The 20,055-nt window shown below is 42.5% G+C and overlaps 1 protein-coding gene across 1 annotated transcript in view; it reads right to left on the reverse strand.

Annotated features, from left to right (window-relative positions):
- Positions 1 to 407: 407 nt before the first annotated feature.
- MREG (melanoregulin) overlaps positions 408 to 20,055 on the reverse strand; it is a 258,017-nt gene continuing 238,369 nt past the window's right edge. Inside the window, exons 4-5 of the mRNA XM_069615943.1 lie at positions 5,780 to 5,943; positions 408 to 4,617 (exon numbers count right to left, since the gene is read on the reverse strand). Coding sequence (XP_069472044.1) covers positions 4,465 to 4,617; positions 5,780 to 5,943 — 317 coding nt within the window. The 3' untranslated portion in view covers positions 408 to 4,464. The remainder of the gene's footprint in view (positions 4,618 to 5,779; positions 5,944 to 20,055) is intronic.

The following is a 20,055-nucleotide window of genomic DNA, read 5'->3' on the forward strand; positions in this document are numbered from 1 at the left end:
CTCAAAGGAATATTGGAGGAAAGAACTACAATATTTGCGAGTGTTTCCTGGGAAATGTAGTTAGTTTCATGGGAATGTTTACAGTAACTTTGCTGCTAGAAGTTTCACGTAAAGGAAGTCTGGCATAAAACTCCCTTCTGTATCTTGTAGTCAAATGTACAGCACTTTTCTCCCGATGCCATGCAGCCGCTCTGTGTGCACTTATCCTACACGTTTCTGCAAGTGGATCAAATATGCAAATGACATCCGTCGAAAGTGCATTACTCGCAAGCATCTAGTTCTGTGTCCCTGCAGTACAGCTATTGCCATAACTTCACACACATTTTGTGTGAGTACATTTGATGCCTTATTCATTTTAAACAAACACTTTCTAGGGAATGTAAAAGCATACGTACATTATACATTACTGATGAGGACATTTTCTTATTTTATTTTTATAAAATAGTATACTTGACAATTTTTACACTAGCACCTCTTACTCCAGAACAGTCAAGCGCATGCCACGGAAATCTCCTTTCCATTTGAATACCCATACGCAGAAAAGTTGATATTGCATTTTAATCCACCTAAAACAAACTCAAAATACAAAGCACATGATTTATTTCCTATTAACTCTGCACTTCCACTGCCAGCAATGGATCCGCAAAAGAACAACACACGAAGGAGAAATAAAAATACATGTAATGGCACTCTGAGATCAGGAAAACGCATGATAAAATTGGCAATAAAATGCTTTACAACAGCATTCCGTTTCTTTAACTTTTGACATTTTACACAGTTTAAGATGATTTTCCTTTCTGGCAAGCAGGGGCCATGCAAGCGGATCAGCTAGGCGCCACTAAACACTTCACACGTCAATGTGGGAGACGGGCACATGGACTCCATCAATGACCTTGGCATTAACCCTATAAAAACCTTTGTTGAAGTTGGACCAGCAATTTTTTTAACACATTGTTTAAAATGTTTACATTTTGAAGTGTATTTCTGTTTGTCTCAACATGTTTGTTGCATACCACTGCTAGTATGGTTTTGGACTGTTCCCAACCCAGAGGCAGAGTGGGTGGAATTCTGGCCTTTTGCACTTCTTTAGAGACTTTGGCAAGATCCCTGGCAACTTGTGAAGTCAGAGTAGATTGAAGAACTCCATGCTTCCCTTCTGCACATGGGCATTACGAGAATATATGCTGATCCTGGGCTGAACTGCGGACTATGTTGAGATGGCATCGACCAGGCTACTTTTGCGAAGGATCACTGGGGTGGGTTTACCAGTGTTTTGTGGAAGAGTCTTCCGCAATGGCTATCTCTTTGCCATTTGGTTCACAGCGGCAGACAGGATTTGTGTAGGTTGAAGAAGATATGGGGGAGGCAGGTGACCAGTGCCAGAGGGAAGACAGCGTTCTCATTAAGAAGGAATTAGTCAACTGTTTAAGGCCACGCGGTCTTCGGTTTGGCATCTTGGTTTATAAATACACGAAAGCTCCCAGTGTGGATCAGTTAACGGCTTGTACGAGGCCAGGTTATAGATCTGAACTTCCATGTTCCATGTCAGCCCCTTCTGATCTCTACAGAACACAGCTTTAGGACAGACCCATGGCACCGTAGTACTCAAAATAAAATCGTTACTTTGCTTCTACAGTTATATTGCATCCTGAAATGCTTTGCATTTTCAGTGAACCTTCACGTTTGTGCTTCATCGAAGGAGATGGAAGCTTGTTTCCCTAGAAGAATTTTGTAACTCGCAGCAGCCAGTCCCCTCTAAATGAGAGTTGATATAATAGGACGTATTTTGGTTGTACTGGGACTGGCAATTTCGTTGGCCTCTTGAACTTTCCTGGTAATAGAAAGGCAACGAGAATATAGCTCACCTCACCACACAATAGAGCCAGAGAGTGACTTTGCCCCCAAAGATGTTAAGTAGTTTTAAAGGTTAAACAACATCATGAACCAATAGATGACTAACATGCACATGCCATTTATTTGTTATACAATTCATTCAAGGGGTCTTTGATCCAAGAGGAATTTGGTAGTAAATCAAAAAACGGGTTTATAGTGGAAATCTTGCAAGGAGGTCAAACATTTCAGCAGTAGACAACAGGCCAACCTGCTCTTCCTAGGAAAATTGTTAATGTTTCTCTCATACCATCCGTTTTCTGCACAACTACCTAGGTTAGAGGTCTATTTTTGCATAAGGTGCATGGTCGCAACATAGCTCTGAATTGCGTCAATGGTCATCGAAAACTGTGTTGGGGCCACTCGCTCATTTCTAGTATGTTACAGACTAGAAGGGGTCTGTAGCAGGTTGGAGACTCCTCGTGGGGAGCAGGTGGTAAAAGATTCAAAGGAAAGCTGGTGGGATCTTACCCTGAACTGGTCTATTTCAAGCACCTTTTAGTGAGCGTATTAATGTGGTGATAAAAGAGATAGCCCTATTTCCATAGAACAGATGAGCGCCGGGCCTCACGACGATAAAAGATGTCAAGCGCCTTGTAGAGCGGGCATCTCCCATTTCCTAGGATAGTCAACCTAAGTAAGCATACCTGTTCATGGCAGGGGATAGAGTGGTAACAAAGTTGAAGCAGCTGCTTTTCCTCTGGGGAATCCGAGCATCTTCAGCACTTTCCAAACAGCTGAACTGCTCTTATGGACTATAGTAGGGGTTCCACACCCATGAGCTGGTCTGTCCCTCAATGGGTGAAAGAGGTGACATATCCTCGAAATAGTTGATCTAACATTGATGGAAATTGGTGAACACCTTCCAAAGAACTGGTCTACTTCTTATAAAGGATGGAAGAGGTGGCTCACCTTAAATATGTGCACCTATGCCTCATGGAAAGTTGTAGGAAACCTTCCAAAGACTGACCTACTACTCAAGGGAATTGCAAGAGGTGAGAATGGTTCCGCTCCTCATGTTGCATGTAAGATATGGCGCAGCTTCCACCAACTGCGGGTCTGCTTCTTGTTGAAGGTGGAGAACCCACACATGATTGCCATGCACCCACCTGTGGCATCTGCAGTATGTCTTACTTGAGACCGATGGGCACTACATTTCACATTTGGCAGAACCTAGTGACTATCAGAACTTCCACGTCAACACAATTTAGTTCAGAATAACACACTGAGATGGTGGTTAAAGGCAAAGAGAACTCCCAATTGATACTTCTCAATGTTGACCGATCACAGCTGCAGAGTGAGTGTAATAGTTGGTGAAGCATAACATCTACTTAATAGATTTGAGTGGGGTTAAAACACTACACAGCACGTCCTTCTGCTCATTGGGCTTATTAAGTGGCAGAAGCTTAGGAGATACAAAAGATTACAATGAGAACAGGGGAGGAGGAGTGTGGAAAGCATTGGCAAGGCTGCAGGATGCCCGAGATATTGATTACTTCACCATTCACAAGAAAGCTGGGTCCCCAAATACACATTCATGTCCGGCGCCCGCATTGTGACCATAGCAGTATGGGGACCAGAAATCAATGTTAACAGCTTATAAAACATGAGAAGGAATTACACCCAAATGTCTGCTAACAAATAGCATTTGGCGGTATTCAGGTTGGAGATTAAATTCAGCAGCAGCAAAATCAAGCATTTGATAACGAAAAGGGAAATTTAAAACCATGATTTCAATATATGATTCAAGAAAAGTCTGTAAAGTTAGGAGTGGGAGAACACAGAGAAGGAAGACACAGGGATTTGCAATGCTTGAACAAGAATTACACTGAAAGAATCTCTTAACAACTAGGACCTTTTAAAGCATGATATTTTAGAGGAAGCCATAAAAACTGATGAAACAGTCATGTGGTTGAATGATGATTTAAGCCAATACTTAGGCAAAGTCAGGCACCATTGCGGTCTGAATAGCACTACATGGGGCTATCGAGTAACAGGAAAATGGCAATTTGAACAGTCCCATAGATAGGATGAGGAGGCCATGGTGCTAATCATGCTAGTCATTATTTTAAGGATTTGATGGCACTGGGAATCTTGTATTACAGCACAAATCGTTAACATCTTCCTGAACACTTCCACTAGAAGCCCATAATGTTTTGGGGTGTGTTCACTTCCTCCCCAATTGAAGGCTTAAAAAAAGTCCTCCTTCATACACTCATCTGATGGGAGGTGCAAGAATTTCCAATTTGAAGTTTCAGGATGCAGGGCCGTATAATTTCATTTCAGCCACTTGTAGCAGACAACCATAAAGGAGCATGTCTCACAGACACAATATTCTCTTTGCATAAACCAGCATCCAGTTCCATCCTCTTCTTGCTCCGATGTTTGCAATTGTTATTCCGACAAGGTTTTATACACTAGGTCTGGGCCAGCTAAAACTTCAAAATCGTGCAATATTTGAGACTCACATCACACTAAATAAATTTGGATTTCAACTTTGGGAAGCTAGTTCATCTCTGTCAGGATTGTTGAAACATCTTCAATGATGTAGAAAGCAGGGCATTGGGGCATCCTTCAAGGGTTTCGCTCACAGTCCTGGGGCAGCGAATGGTATTCTGGAGGGTCTTGTGACAGGTCTTCAGGGCAACTGTCACATTGACTCTTGGGGTATTTCCTGAGCGCGAGCTGGAAGAAGTCCTCAACAGCGTCCAAGGCGATCAGACGATCCTGAGGAAATAATAAGACAAGAGGGCTAGTAACAGTACAAGGTAGAATCCTCAGAAAAGAAACACACAGGAGCCCGGTCCACGAATAACATATTGGGTTACTACACAGGACTTCCACTTCTCTTCAGAAGTCGTCATGCATCTTCATTTAGTCCTATAAACGAACATTAGTTGTGCAGCTGCTAACAACATGGGATGGGTACAGAACACTTTGCCTAATAGCAGACCGTAATCCTGTCCATCACATATTCCCATTAACTATTACCTCTTCATCAATATGATACTTGGTCAATCAATGCATTCAGGAGAGAGCTAAAGCTATGTGTCGTCCAACTAAGACCACACAGAGCTTTGCATATTTACCTCGGTCCACACATGCAGCAACCCCTGATATGAAACAGACATGTAAATCTGCCATGACACTTGCACCTTCATCTGCAATTCCCAGTTTTATTGCAGGAAAGGTACTACACAACTCTTTCAAATGCTCTGAAACCCTCCCACTAAATTTCAGCATATGCGCCGGTTATAATTGTAATGGGTTATTTATAACATGCTTAATACCCAGAGGTATCTAAGCGCGGACCCGGGAATCAAACCTGTGTTGCTGTGCATCGTCTTGCTTCCAACATGAGCATGTTGCCCCTGAGCTATCCTCCCGAGACTGGTACCCAGCATAAAGGGTGTGTCAAAAGGTTCCAATACAACTCGTAGGGGGCCAACTCCACGTATCAGATTTCCTGCCATTTCCATGTCATTTGTATGAGGGCAAGCACTCATAACCACCTCCATGAACCCCCAACCATTACCAAACCTAAAAATACCAGAATATGGAGCCAAACCACCATGGTGAGTTGGCCTCCTAGGCGTTTGGTGGCTACCGTGTTGACTTGCCACTTACTAACTTTTTAAGTCATTTCAGATGCATCAGGGATATCTGTGGGCTGTGCGGTTAAATAATAGTATAACACGGTAGATAGGTAGATTAATCCGCTTAGAACAAATCATAACCATTAGAGGTAATCAACACTCTTACAGAGACAGGTCGGATACAACAGCCAGATGGACTTGAAGACAACCTACTACATAGAAGGTGAGGTATTTAAGAGCTATCCCTCATCCATTTGAGTTGTGAAGAAATTGGGACAAATGGAAAAACTTACCATTACAAAGAGGTATCTGTTGGGCAGTCCCCAAACTGCAGGAACTATGTCAGTCTCACTGGTTACTCTTTGCAGCATTTCCTTTGCCTTCTTCATATTCTGAGAATCGCTGATGGTACTCAATTTTGTAACCGACAGCAAAGTCTCAGCTTCCTTCTGGAAACCTGTAACCAGGATGAGTTGAATCGTCAAAAGTGAAATAAAGGAAAATTGTCAACATATTCCACAAACTCTCCCCTCCACAACTCCTCATTATCATGAAGAGGTACTATGTTGGGGTTTGCTTGTGCATGATTAACAAGAAACCTGCATGTGGGTGGATGTCCTTCCACTGCACATTGGCTTCAGCCTCTAGGTGACTCCAGCCTTGGCCTCCGGGACGTGGTTTTGTACATCAAATGGGAAACTCAGTGGGTACTGTCCTAGTTGAACACAAAATGGTCTCTAGTTATGGGCATATAGTCTGATTTAGGCCAGAGATTATTCACTGTATTCATCCTCGCCAAATGTGTGTAGATGCCTACAACTGTAGGAGAAAACCACTCGCACTTCAAGAGACGAACTAGATCCATTATCCAAATGAGAGCAACCCATATGTCCAAGGGCTTAACTAGTACTCCGTGCACTGATCAAAGACACCACTACGTGGGAGGATATCACAACTCGTGTCCAGACTAGAAGTGGTCACTATATTGTGATACTGTATGCACGTGTGTAACCCCGGTTTTAAATGAGTTGGTAATAACAGCTGTTATTTAGCTGCTACCCAAGTTAAAGAATTTCAGGATCCAGCCTTAAATGGAAAAATATTTAATCTCCCACTCTTCCCTGTTCATTAAGCACAATACTTTTCTCTGCAATAACCATAATCTTGACTGTGGCGGTGCCCAAAGATCTTCAGCTTCCCATTACTTTTCAATGCTCAACTATGACACCTAGTGGATGTCATCTGAAGCTTCACCCAGAATACCAGATGTATGCTTATAACACCAAACTAGTGGCTAAACACTCCTGAACACAATCATGCTGCTCTCACAAACCTCATCCGATCCTGCATTCACTTCCTGATTGCTTGAAAGCCATCTAAACCTGGAAGAACCATAACAAACCCATCCTAAATATAAATACAACTGAAATTCTTATCCTCCGCTTCCTTTACCACTCCAATCTTTCATTTCGTTTAGTAATTTAGGACCTTTATCCTCTCCAGCTACCACCATCTGTATCCTTGGTGAGCTCCTTGATGACAAAATCTTGCTTCAAAGATGGATCACTGAATGGTTAAATCATGCTACTTAAATTTCAGACTGTCACAACAGAATATGATATGATGTTTCATCTATAGCGCGCCTATACACAAGTGTTTCAAGGCGCAACGAGGCAAGAGAGGGGATCAAGGGAGGATAAGACAACGATCTTACTAGGCCAAGTGACATTGAGATCGCGAAAGTGCAGGGGAGAGGGAAGAGGGAAAAAGTGCAAGGGGAGGAGGAGAAATGCAAGACATAGGATAAAGACATAGAAAAAGGAAGTGCAGCCAGCAGGTGTCAGTGCAGGGGTTAAGTGTGGACAAGTGTTAGATAAGTGCAGGTAAGGGGGACTGTAGGGTTGCAGATACAGTCCCAAGTGCAGGGTTGCCAGAAGGCAGTGCAGGTGTGCAACTGGGAGGACAGGGACCTGGATCAGTGGTTCAGAGGATAGCCATGTAACCATTGCAGTAACAGACAGGAGATCAGCAGGAAAGTGGAAGATAAAAGGCAGAAGCAAAGAGGAAAGTCTTGAGCTGCTTCCGGAACCAGAGGTGGTTCTCCTCAGTTTCAGAGAGGTAGGAAGGCTGTTCCAGAGGGAGGCGGCGGCCGAAGAGAGAACTGCCACCACCCCGTTTCTTGGAAAAGTGGCTGACCTTCAAGGAGTTGGAGGTGGAGGAGCAAAGAGCTTGAGAAGGAAGATATTTATGAAGAAAAAGCTGGAGATATTTTGGTCCCAGGCCCCAGAAGGTCTTGTGGACAACGCAAAGGGTCTTGAATTTGATCCTCGCAGCCACTGGGATCCAATGAGAGATTTCAGAGCTGGAGAGACACGATCCCTGGGTTTGAGGCCAAGGACACGACTCGCAGTCCTGATCTGGATAAGTTGCAGAGGACGGAGAGTAGAGGCAGGATGATTTAAAAAGAGGCTGTTACAGTAGTCAAGCTTAGAGAGAACCAGGGGAGTTGCTTGGTCTGGAAAAGACCCGGGGATACGCTGATGTTGGTATTGTTGGGACTGGGGGCTAGCTAGTCTTTTGGTTGTAGCTCCTGAGATTCTATCCGGGGCTACAACCAAAAGATCAGGGGCTATAGCCCCGTTAGCCCCCCCCTAGCAACGCCCCTGGAGAGAACCAGCGCTCTGGAGACAGTGAGCTTCTTGGGGAAGGCAAGGAAAGGAAGAATACCTCTGAGGAGGTGCAGTTGGTAGCTTGACTTCTTAGGTACATCAGAAATGTGAGTAGAGAAGGAGAGTGTGGAGTCGATGATAACCCTGAGGTTGTTAGCCTTAAAGGTGGGAGCAGGAAGAGAGCCAAAAGAGGCTGGCCGGGAAAGAGGGGTGCAGGTGTGCCAAAGAGTAGGATCTCCGTCTTACTGGCATTCAGGCAGAGATCATTGGCAGCGCACCACTCTTGGATTGCAGATAGACAGTCAGGGTTGAGAGAAGGAGAAGAGGCGGCAGAGGGGAGCCTGAAGGCAAACTGGGTTTCCTCCGCATAGCATTGGAAGTTGGAGCAGAGAGCAGCAATCCAGTGGGCGAGAGGTGCCAGGTATTGGTTGAACAACCAGGGAGAAAGGTTAGACCCTTGGGGAACACCAGAGGTGGAGTGAGAGATAGAGGAGGGGAAGGACCCAAGTTGGACTTGGGAGGGTCAGTCAGAGAGGAAAGAAGTCAGCTAGGCCAGAGCCTGATCAGTGATACCCAGATTAGCATGGAGCCAGTTGAGGAGGATGGCATGGTTGACCGTGTCAAAGGCAGAAGAGAGATTAAGTAGGATGAGGACAGAGGGGGGGTTAGAATCAAGGTTAGGGAGTAGGTCTTCACGGGCCTTCAACATACTCTTGAACACCAACACACCTATCTCTCATCAAATAAATCATCATTTCCAGACTGGAATATGTACATTCCCACTATAGAGTTCAACCCTAGTCTTCAAATATCAAAGTTCAATCAGCCCAGAAGAGGGCTGTCAGGACAATCTTCAATGTCAAGCCATACAATTGCACCTCGCAACAAATGAAACAACTACATGGGCTCCCAGTATAATCCTGTATCACCTTTAAGATCCTCTCCCTTATCCATAGTGTTATATACCAATCTGGCCACAGCTACTTTCAATAGTGGATTAGAACACACCACCTGACCAGGACTCCATTCTTCCTGCTCCATGCGCCTGTCCATCCCATGATTCTCTAAACACCAAGGAGGCTGCCATTGTGTTGTGCACGCCTCATTGCTCGGGACATCTCTTTCCTTTATCATGAAGAACCTTACTCCGCATTCAGATCAAACAAGAAGTTTCATCTATTCGGTCATACATTCTGAACTCAGACTGTCATATCCAACTGTTCAAGTTCTTAGTTCTACTCTTCTCAATCTTCCCTCATCAACACCTTGCCACTCATAAGAGGTCATGAAACTATGTTTCTGTCTTGCAGCAGTGAGCTGTAAACAAGTATATACTATATAAACTCCAAGAATCCACTTATACTGCCTGTTTTGTTGGTCTCTACTAGCGACAGGTGTCAGTGTCCCCTTCTCCCGACAGAACTCTGAGAAGATGTTATAAATGAGTTTTGTCATTTGTTGTTTTTTGCCTTGTTTGGGTTAGATTTAAAAAACAGGAACTGGTAGAAGCAGGTTGGTGATAATCCAAGCACTCTTTTGGCAATGAGTTACCAGCTCCAAATAACTGTGCATTAATCAACATCAGCAGGAGTCCGCGCCAGTTCCTGTGTTAGGTGATGTGCAGGATTTTAGAAATTGCTCTATTACTCCAAATGGCCTTGTGGAGAGGTTGACAGCAGTCCAATTGGCCCAGTCTTAACAGGTAGCGGTCCTAAAGGTCAAAGCATGACAAAAAGAGATAGTTTATAAAAGGAATTCTAATGCCTACAAACTGGAAGATTTCCCTCAAGGATAAGGACAATGGGTTCCACAGCCTAGAGGCTAGGAAAAAAATGGCCTGCCATCCATCTAGGACCACTTATATTTGGGAGAACAAGTCGAAAAACCTAAGAAGATGTTAGTCTTCTAGATGGGGCTTGGTTAATTAGAAAGCCAAGACTGGGCATCTAGTACATATGTTGCAACAAGTTGAAATTGACTCGGGAGAAAACCAGGAGAAACTGTAAGGATTGGAGGATGGGGGTGATGTCATCTCTGCACCCCATGTCTGTAGTAGAACAGGTAGCAGCGCCTAGTAGTTGTTGAAGGTGGGCAAGAAGGTAATCTGGAAGTCCAAGAGAGGCTATTTTTATAGTCAATCCTACACAGCATAATAGCAATAAGGGGTAAGGTGCTTTGTTACTGTTCCAGGAGCCAGAAGATTAATCTCAATGTTGACAGATGCCAACAAGCCAGCTTAAACAACTTTCAACACTTGGGCAGTGTGTGCAAGGCATGCATCAAGCATGACTTCTAAACGTTTTACTTGATTGGCTGGAGTCGTGCAGGTGCCAGGATCTAGTGGCAGAAAGAGGAGCGCCCAAGATTAGTCTGAAAATAAACATTGTTTTAGTCAGGTTCAAGAATTTGATGGATTGTGGGTCATGAGCATAGTTCTATAAGCGCATGCTGGGACTACCGACTAACTTTATCAAAGGGAGACTATACATATATATTTTATTATTTTTGTTATTGCATTATAGTTTATTGCAAACTTTTAGCAAATGAAACAAACCATTTACGATACAAAGTTCAACAAACAATCAGATGTCCAAGCATTAATGAGCAGCAGCGTTTCACACTTAATCAATATTTTCCAATACATCATTTAAAAATGTGAATGCTACAATAGTTGGAGAAGTCTTTACCTACCTCAACAGTATTGAGCACCATTCTTCTGCTGATAAAGTAGATGTGTTCTTCCAAAAGCATTTAAAACACTTTGTCCAAAGCAGGGTTAAGGCGGAACAAAAAGAAACGTGTGTTGTAATTTTTCCAATTACCCCTTCATGTTATGTACTTGGGCTGGATGGGCATTCTTACTGATAACACTTCCTTATTTCTATGTAGGTTAAGTCTGATCCTCGTGAGCTGCGATCTATAGTAAGGATTTGGAAATGTCTTTAGATATTCCAGAGTATTCCCCAAAGCTTGTTTTTCATTAGATAAGAATTTGTATTTATCTGCCTCAGCATGAGTGAGGATCCAATCAGTCTCCCACAGTTTCTGCTTGACCTTACTTGGGTTGCGTAACTAATCTGCCACAGAGGCGTTAAGGTGGTACAGTAGCTCTGTACAAGTGGTCACCCACCAGACTACTAGACTGCTATTTCCACTGCTATTTCACCTTCAATCTCTTTTTTTCAAATTGAAGTCAAGATTGGTGCGGTGGACTCGTGAGACATTTCCCAAAGAGAGGCAAAGACTTCCAATCAACCATTGCTTTCAATGAAATTAACCCTAACTCCCTTCTGATGACCTGAATGGGAATAGATTTTGTAAGGCACAGAACCTTTTTCCAGAAAGTGCATTCTGGGGCCTCTCAGTGTTTTTTAGGGAAGAACAGCAGAGCGTCCAAGCCATACATTAATGAGGCCACCACCTTTAGTCTGTAAAGTATTGTAAGCATTGAGTATGTACAAAAAATGTTCTTCAATATTAGTGCTTGATTTGCAAGCATTTCCGCTTTTCCCTTTTACACGGCTATGTTGGGAGCTTACCACCATACTCCTACTGATGCGGATCCCTAAATATTTAAAGGAATTTACCTGATCTTCTACTGACGTTTTCCGGTGCAATTTGTACAGTGTTTCTTTCCTACGTTGACATTTTTCGAGGATCAAGAACTTAGTTCTTCCTGTATTGATTTGCAGGTCGTTTTCTAGAGCATATTCTTCCAGTCTTGTCAGCTGTCTCTGAAGCCCTATTACAGCATTATCTAGCAAAATTAAGTTGTCAGCGTATAGCAAACAACCTACAGTAACTCCACTGATTTTTGGAGAAAAACATCTAGTTTTTCTATATAGGACCCCAGATCAGATAAAAGGGCAGCCTTGTTTGACACCCAGACACAAGGGTATTTCCACTGTCAATAAGCCCCCCATGTTTAATCACACTCTCAAGGTGGTATCCATGTGAAGAGCTTTCAACTGATCAACCAAATCTTCAGGGCACTTCCAGCCTGCCAATTTAGATCACAAATTCTGCCCGTTAATACTATCGAAAGCTTTAGCTAAAACAACAAATGCCAGGTAGATTTTATAGATCTTTCTCAGGGCTTTGTCTTTCAACACAGAGCAGAATGGGAGGAGTTGTCCCCAGACCCCTAACAAATCCTGTCTGAAATGGAGCTAGGCGGCCTTCCCCTTGGGAACAGATGTTTGGCCTCTTTAAAAGAAGTGAGGCATACAATTTACTAATGACATCCAAGAGTACAATGGGATGATAGTTGTTAGGGTTGACCCTGTTGCCACTTTTGAATATTGGTACAACGATCGCCCGCCTCCATGTTGTAGGTATATTCCGGGCGCTTACTATGTTTTCTAGTATTGAGCAGATCAGTGTAGCCCATAGTTCAGGGTTTTGTTTTCAGACCACATTCGATAGACCATCAGGTCCTGGAGCCCAGGAAGCATTTGCCCCTTTCATTAGGTTGACTAAATCTTCAGAGTTCTATACTATGGACCATCCAGATAGTGTTTTATGGTCTAGTTCTCCTGGACAAGAGTCAGAATACAAAAGTGTTTTATCCATCCAACATCAGCTATGCATTGATCTGTGGGAGTTTCTGCAGATTTCCAGTAGATTTCATACATTTCACAGATTTCTCTCAGTTGGTTTTTGCTTATGGCAAACATGTGTCAGATAAGCCTGCTTTTATGTTGATTTCATAGCCTCTTAATTTCAGTGGCCATATTTGTTGTTAGAGTGGTTTGATATGATAAATAGCTCTCCTCAGTTCCCGTCTTTTGTCTACTACTTGTTTGTCATAGACATGTTGATGTCTTCTTGTGTTAATACACCCTGCATCGTTCTTAATAAAACATGTTTGCAGAATTAGGGTATTATCTAGTACCGGTTCACCGGTTAGTCGTCGTCCTAAAGATTTTTTCTTGGTGTATTGGGTCACCAGTCCCACGTCTCTTTCTAGCATTTTTAAATGGCACCCATTATTAACAGGCTCTAGCTCTGTAGTCATGACAGTAGATTTTTCATCCCCCGCGATCCAGCAAATATTTAGTAGATTGTGATCGCCAGCGTCAGTCGACAGGATTTCGAAAGAATCTATGTTCCCCATCAAATCTCCAGAGACAAATATATAGTTAATTACAGAACATTGCTCTCCCCATACCCAGGTGGGGTGGCAAGGTGTATTGCCTTCAAAGTACCAGTTTACTATATGGAGATCTCTACTGTCCATTAAGTCCATCCGATGCCCCTTGGCTGCTGTGCGCTTTATAAATACTAAATCATAAATAAATAAATCCATAGTAGTCCTCTCTGTTTTGAAGGATTTGATACATTAGAGTCTTTTCTATTACGTTTCCATGTGTGGTTAGACAGGAAAAATTAATATCATCACATAAAATTATTGAAGGATCATCCAGCTTATATGCATCATCCATTACTTCCGAGATCTTCTTGGTCATTTCTGCTACATTTAGTGATAACGGGTAACAGAATATATTGATTATAGTTAAGTGCTTCCTACGTGAATATACCAAATGATTTGGTGACCTATAATATGAAGCACTGTTCGATATTATATATATATATATATATATATATATACACAAAAAACACTTTGTTGAGGGGACGTTATGGTTAAACTGCCCTACGAAAAACCTGTGCACTTCACTAAAAAAATAAAATGTTTGCACTCCTCATTGTGGTCAAATTAAAAACGAAAAACCCCTGAAATTCGCCAGTTATGGCAGAGTGAGCCCCCTTACTTGCCATCGCCACTGTGCACTGCTAACACTAACACCCAGAACATGAAAGCTGTCCTCTGAAATGTCACTGATGACATCACTGACGACATCACATGTTTAGCCTATTTGTGATGTCATCTTTGTTGTCCTGGGTGTTAGTGTTAGCAATGCACAGTGGTGCGGGCAGTTATGGTTGCTTACCTTACCTAATGGGGAAATGGGCAGTGTTTTTTGGTTTCACTGAAGTATAACATCCCTTTAACAAAGTTTTTCTTACTGAATGTACTTATATATATATATATATATAGCAGGCAACGAAAACAAATAGGGTAAACATGTGATGTCATCAGTGATGTCATCAGTGACATTTCAGAGGACAGCTTTCATGTTCTGGGTGTTAGCAGTGCATAACATTACTTTAACAAACATTTTCAAGTACATTTATCAGGGTTCTAATAGTAACACGTACGCATATGACTGTAAAGGAACATTTGAAGTAACTGCCCAACTTTCAAAGAATTCCACATTATCATATGCTGACATACAGCATGGGGGCGTGTTCGAACAGTCATACACACTTCACAATGACATGTGTAACTGGTTGATGGTGCGAAAGTACATTGGGTATTCTTGTAAGAACTTCTAACTGCAAAATGTGCGGCACAGAACTGCACAATGCAAGTGTGCAACACAATATAAGCAAGAGTGCATACCGACGTTTCTGGATCATTCACCCCCATTGCTCCCCAAAGAGTGGGGGATGAATGCCATTGGCAATCGAGATTTTACAGCAGTAATTCGTGGTACCAAGAAAGAGGATTTTAATTGTCTTCAACCGGAATGCCTCCAGCGTTCCCGGCTGAAGAAAACAAATCCTTTTTCAAGATGGCCACCATACAAAGGGAAGACGGGCATTGGATGGAAAGCCTTCTTCGCTTTCCATTGAAGGCTGCAGAAAGCAAAAAAGAAACTGTGTTACCGTTATGGCAGCACCACATTTGTGTTCCTTGATAAATGTGTGGTTATGAGCAAGACGTTTACCAGAAAGGCAGTCCCTGGTGGACATGGCGACCTCAATGCAATGTTTTCTCCCTTGAAATAAAGGCCAGTAGCCATATCCCCGACATTGTGGCACTACCCATTCATAGAGGCTACCCCTCAGAGACAGAAGCTGTACCTTTAAATATGAAAAGACTATCACATGCACAACACAAAGCTTTTCAGTCGTTGTCAATGACCTTTACATACATGTGTTGTACATGTACTAATTTTTTTCTGTAAAAATGTGCGTAAAAACAGCAAAGGAGTAGTGTACTTACGTTGACATAAAATGCCAAACAAACTCTGTGATGCGAAGCGCAATGACATCAGAAATACTGGATGCAACACCATTACCACTCACCTTTCGATACATAATTGTGTAAGTGACACAGGTGGGAAGGTGTGAAGATATGTGTATTAGGAGGGTGTAACCATATATTATTGTACAAACATTTCTGTGCATAGGGCATCTGGGTGACAGAAATTGGGCCGACGGTGACAGAAATTGGCCTGACGGCACTAATGCATATGAGATGGGCCTGACCCTCCCGTAGCTAATGCAAGTGGTATGGAGTACCTTTCTCCATAACGTTCCTTGGCAGCTTAAACAAATGCGTCCATATGGACGTACGTGCCATGATGTAGCACCTACAAAAGAACACATTACGACCTGCAACGTAGCATGCCACACTGTGAAAACAGAGAGTACATTTGTAAAGAAAACATTAACATTTAAAAATGTGTCCAGTAGTTTTATTTCACAATAAAGTGAGCGAAATCATCGCCCAATGCAAGTAGTAAAGTAGTTTTGTTTCACAATGAACTGTGCGAAAGATGGCATTTTTCAATTTTCCATGGAAGTATTAAGTTTGTCTCTTTGGTCGACAATGACAACGTTAAAGGTCACGTTGTTTTTTTCCACACACAGAAAGTAAGTGTTGCAGCTACAATAGTCGTTTTCCTCCCACATTGATGTGCAAGACGACGTCAACCGCTGTGATCTACACCACCAGAAAGGATGGAATGTTACTTCATATAGCGACAGCAGTGTAGGGACACAGAGGGCCCACACGATCATCCCAGTGAATTATGATGCTCAGACAGCCGGTTATGAACAGTTTCATTTGACGGTTAAAGAACCCTTCACTTGGCATCTGTAATCCGTGACAATCACAATAGGGAAGGAAGTATCTGAGGAGAAAATGTGAATTAACAGATGTATAAATACGCAATCTTTGGATAAACCACAGTTGTATTACATAACATTTTCAGTAAAACATTTATTCAATAGGAGGAAATGTAGTGGGACCCTAGCGACGGCGACAATGTGCAATGTCCATAATTGGAAAAATAAATTGAACGGCACAGAAAGCTGGAACGTTGTTATTAATAATACAATTTTTGTTTGGAAGTAACTGCGCAGTGGAAGGGGAAATAAAACGTATCACTGCACAACCTGTGCACAAAAAAAAAGTCTAAAACATACCTTTTTTATTAAATATTATTTTAATTTGGAGAAATTTAGTGGCACACTACAAACGGCGACAATGTGCAATGTCCATAATAGGAAAAACATTGCTACGGCACATAAAACTTGTAAAACATTAGGGAAAATAATTTTTTTTTTTACAAACTAAAAAATAACGTCAATTGCGTATATAGGCGGCAAAAATACACTTACATGATGTGAAGCACCTCCATTGCGTTCGCTGTAGTCAGACACTAGTGTATGTGGAAGACTGCCTGTTCGGGAACTAATTTCTCATGGTCGGTGCAAATGTTTTTGAAGCATAACCTTATCAAACGATATGTTTTTCAAACTGTTACTCCCTACATTCTTTCTAATATTTCCCTGTACCTCAAGGTTAAAAAACAAGGGACCCTTATGGGTGTCGGAAAATATGCGGCCGTACTGAGCTCGTGTTGAAAAGAGAAAATGCACTGGCCTTCACTCCGAATGCAAATACATTCTCATTTTGCAACAACATATCAGCGTCTATTTATGAGAACCGCTACTGGCGTACACGTGCAGAAGGGCTCTGTGTACAAAATAGAGCAGTTGGCTGCCTCAGATTCCCACCAGTCTGACCGCAGTAATGTTGTTTCTGTATTGTAAAATGGGCGCAGTAAGTTCATTTCGTACAATGAGTAGCAAGTCCCACTTTACCGTATGACAGTGCTAACAAGAATACTTCAATGTTTGACTTTCTACTACCATGTCTCATTAACGCTCACTTTTCGCAACAGCGTTCAATAAGTGTTATAAGTGCATTGGTGCCTTCTTCGGTTAGGTATGTTAGCGCCGATGTTCGCGTTCAACAGAAAATGAAGTAAACATGGCGGACGTATCGAAAGATTACGACGCACTTCACGCTGTGCCACAACCAATCGGTGAAAGCGCAACATGGTCACGGGCAGCACGCCATGGAATAGCCAATTGCAATGTTCTCCACAGAGCGAACAGGAACGTGTGACCGCAGAGCAGACATAGATAACACTAATTTTTAGAGACATACTTTTTGATCGTTTTTAAGGGAACTACTGGATGGATTGCCAAAACATTTGCAAAAGCACGCTTTCACGCCCAAGCCCCTGACTCAAATTTGGTGCAAATCAGTCCAGCGGTTTGGCCTGTAGACGTGCGCAAAGTTTTCCCCCATTCAGTCTATAGGGAAAAAAAACATTTTGGGACCCCCCCCCCCCCGACTAATTCAGAGTGGGCCATATACTTTTTGTTGCAAGGTTTGGTGAGGATTCGTCCAGGGGGAGAGAAGTTATAAGCCGCCCAAAAAGTGCTCTTCCTATGGAAACAGCAACTTAACCATAACTACACAGCCACTACCGTGACTGTGTAATATATATATATATATATATATATATACATACACACACTAACCGAGTTGACCACTTCCAGACCATTTCCATTTTCAATTAGTGTCAAGAGACCTCCTCTTGTCCGTCCTAATCCACCTCCCACCGCTGGAATAAGAAAAGCAGCAGGTCTCTTGAAAACATAGGAAGTCAAAAGTATTCCACTTTATGTCACCCTCTCCAACAAGTGCGAAAAAAGCTGTGTGTATTCCAAGAGGCTAGTACCAGATGTTTTTTTGTGTTGGGTTCTCTCAGGTAATGGTTATGGATGCCCATTAAGGCTTCTAGGAGCCATGACCACAATTCCTCCTCTGCTGGCCCTGGAAGCCTTTTTTTAATTCAGCGTCCCTCTAGTGACCTTCAGTACCTTGTTGGTTGATGGTCAAGACAAGGTCCCAAAATGGTTGGTGTCTGTCGTCTCCATCTTCCACAGGTCCAACACACCGGCTCACGACTGTCTTTTCAACAGAAGTCCCCACCTTCCGTACATCTACTAAGGTCGTAGAGAAGGAAATCCTTGCGAGTCCCGATCTCTATTATTAGGCACAGAAAGGATATTCGTAGTGCTTTGCAGAATATCCTTGTTTACTGGTTTGCTCAAGGTCATAAGGTCAAACCCTAACATTTGGAGACTCACAGCTGGAGTTAGTAGTTGTTTCACTATGATCGAGTGTAGATGGATATAGACCAAATCCATGTGATCTTCTTGTACAAAAGTGATCACAGATATGTCTTCAGTGTTAATTTTCTGCAGGTTGGGAACACAGTGGAAGAGTATTAACACATTTTGCCGGTTTAAAATGAAGTTATCCGCTCTGTCCACCACTCGTTCCTAACTGAGACACCGCAGATAGTATCTCGTAGGAGATTTTATGTAGACATTCTTTTCGTAATCTGCCTTGGTGATATTGAGCCAGCCAAACACTTGACTCCGATTTTTATTGTAGGTAAAATTGGTGACCAGACTCTTTTCCTCCCTGGGTCTAAAGTCAATCGAGTTCCTCGATACACCATCCTCAACAGGAGGTGTTGGTTTTTCGTTGTACACCACTGGCAGCATTAGCTCTGAAGCTGCCATTGGCCGCTGCAAACCCATCTTGGACACTGCCTCCTGTCAAATGGTTACTTCCTCCCCCATTTTTCCACTAGCTCTAAATTTAGCATCTAGTATAGCCCTCTTTTTTGCCAGTGTGAGGAAGGATCTTGCTTGAGTGATATCAGTAATTGACAGTCATCGGAGGCAAAGGTTGGTGCACTGTTAAATAGATGTTGGCGGTCTCGGCGTTGTGGCTATCTTCTGTTTCTTCCAGCACTAACTTTGCGACTACCAAAGCCTGCTGAAAACCCATCTTTGATCTGGAATCACGTGGATTGGAGACTTCCTCTCCCGTTTTTCCACTAGTTCTAAATGTGTCATCTACTATAGTTATCTTTTCCACGAATGTGAGGAATGGTCTAACTTGAGTGATGTTACTAGTAGTAAAAGTCATCAGAGGCAAGAGATGTTTCGCTGCACAAGGAACATTGGCAGCTTGCACAACGTTGCTTTCCTCTATTTCTTCTTCAAGCAAGAAAGTAGATAGATTTAGCAGTGTATTTAGGACTTTGTCCTCCAGACAGGCGTCACTTGGCTTTTGAGTATCCTGATCAATGGCTTTCTGGTTCGTTTTTTAATGATTTTTGAGAGTGGACCTAGCTCTCTAGTTCTTATCAGTTGGAGGCAGTGACAGATTCCTCAAAAAGGCCCTTGAATCATTTGGCTTGACCACTGGTGGGTGTCTTTGTTGTTTTTATTTGTCACTCATTAAAACTCTTCTTTTTCACGTTCGTCCAAATATTGAGTCAGAGTTCAATGTAATAGTTTTTGTACCGTTTTCCGTCTCAGTTTTGCTCTCCCCTGTAATATTCAAGATAGAACGATCTAAAACAGCAGACTCCATTTCTGCCGAAGTACTCAAAATTAAGATTGAACAGATGGTAGGCGGCAGATCAGTTACCCCATTACTACTTGCCATGGACGGAAGGATCTATGGGCTTGCAAGTTCAGAAGGACCTTGTTCTATCGTGTGTGGTTCAACTTCCTGATGTTTGCCAGGAGTTGTTAGGGTCCTTAAATCGTCCGTTGTCTCTCGAAATCAGAATCCGTCCACTGCAGCTTTTCCAGCTGCAATAAAACATTCAATGTAGATAATCTTGGAGGGTAACATAGCCATTAAAGTTGTTTGATCCTTCAAAGTA

Source organism: Ambystoma mexicanum, chromosome 9, assembly GCF_040938575.1.
Source record: "Ambystoma mexicanum isolate Mex_15411 chromosome 9, UKY_AmexF1_1, whole genome shotgun sequence".
Lineage (NCBI taxonomy): Eukaryota > Metazoa > Chordata > Amphibia > Caudata > Ambystomatidae > Ambystoma > Ambystoma mexicanum.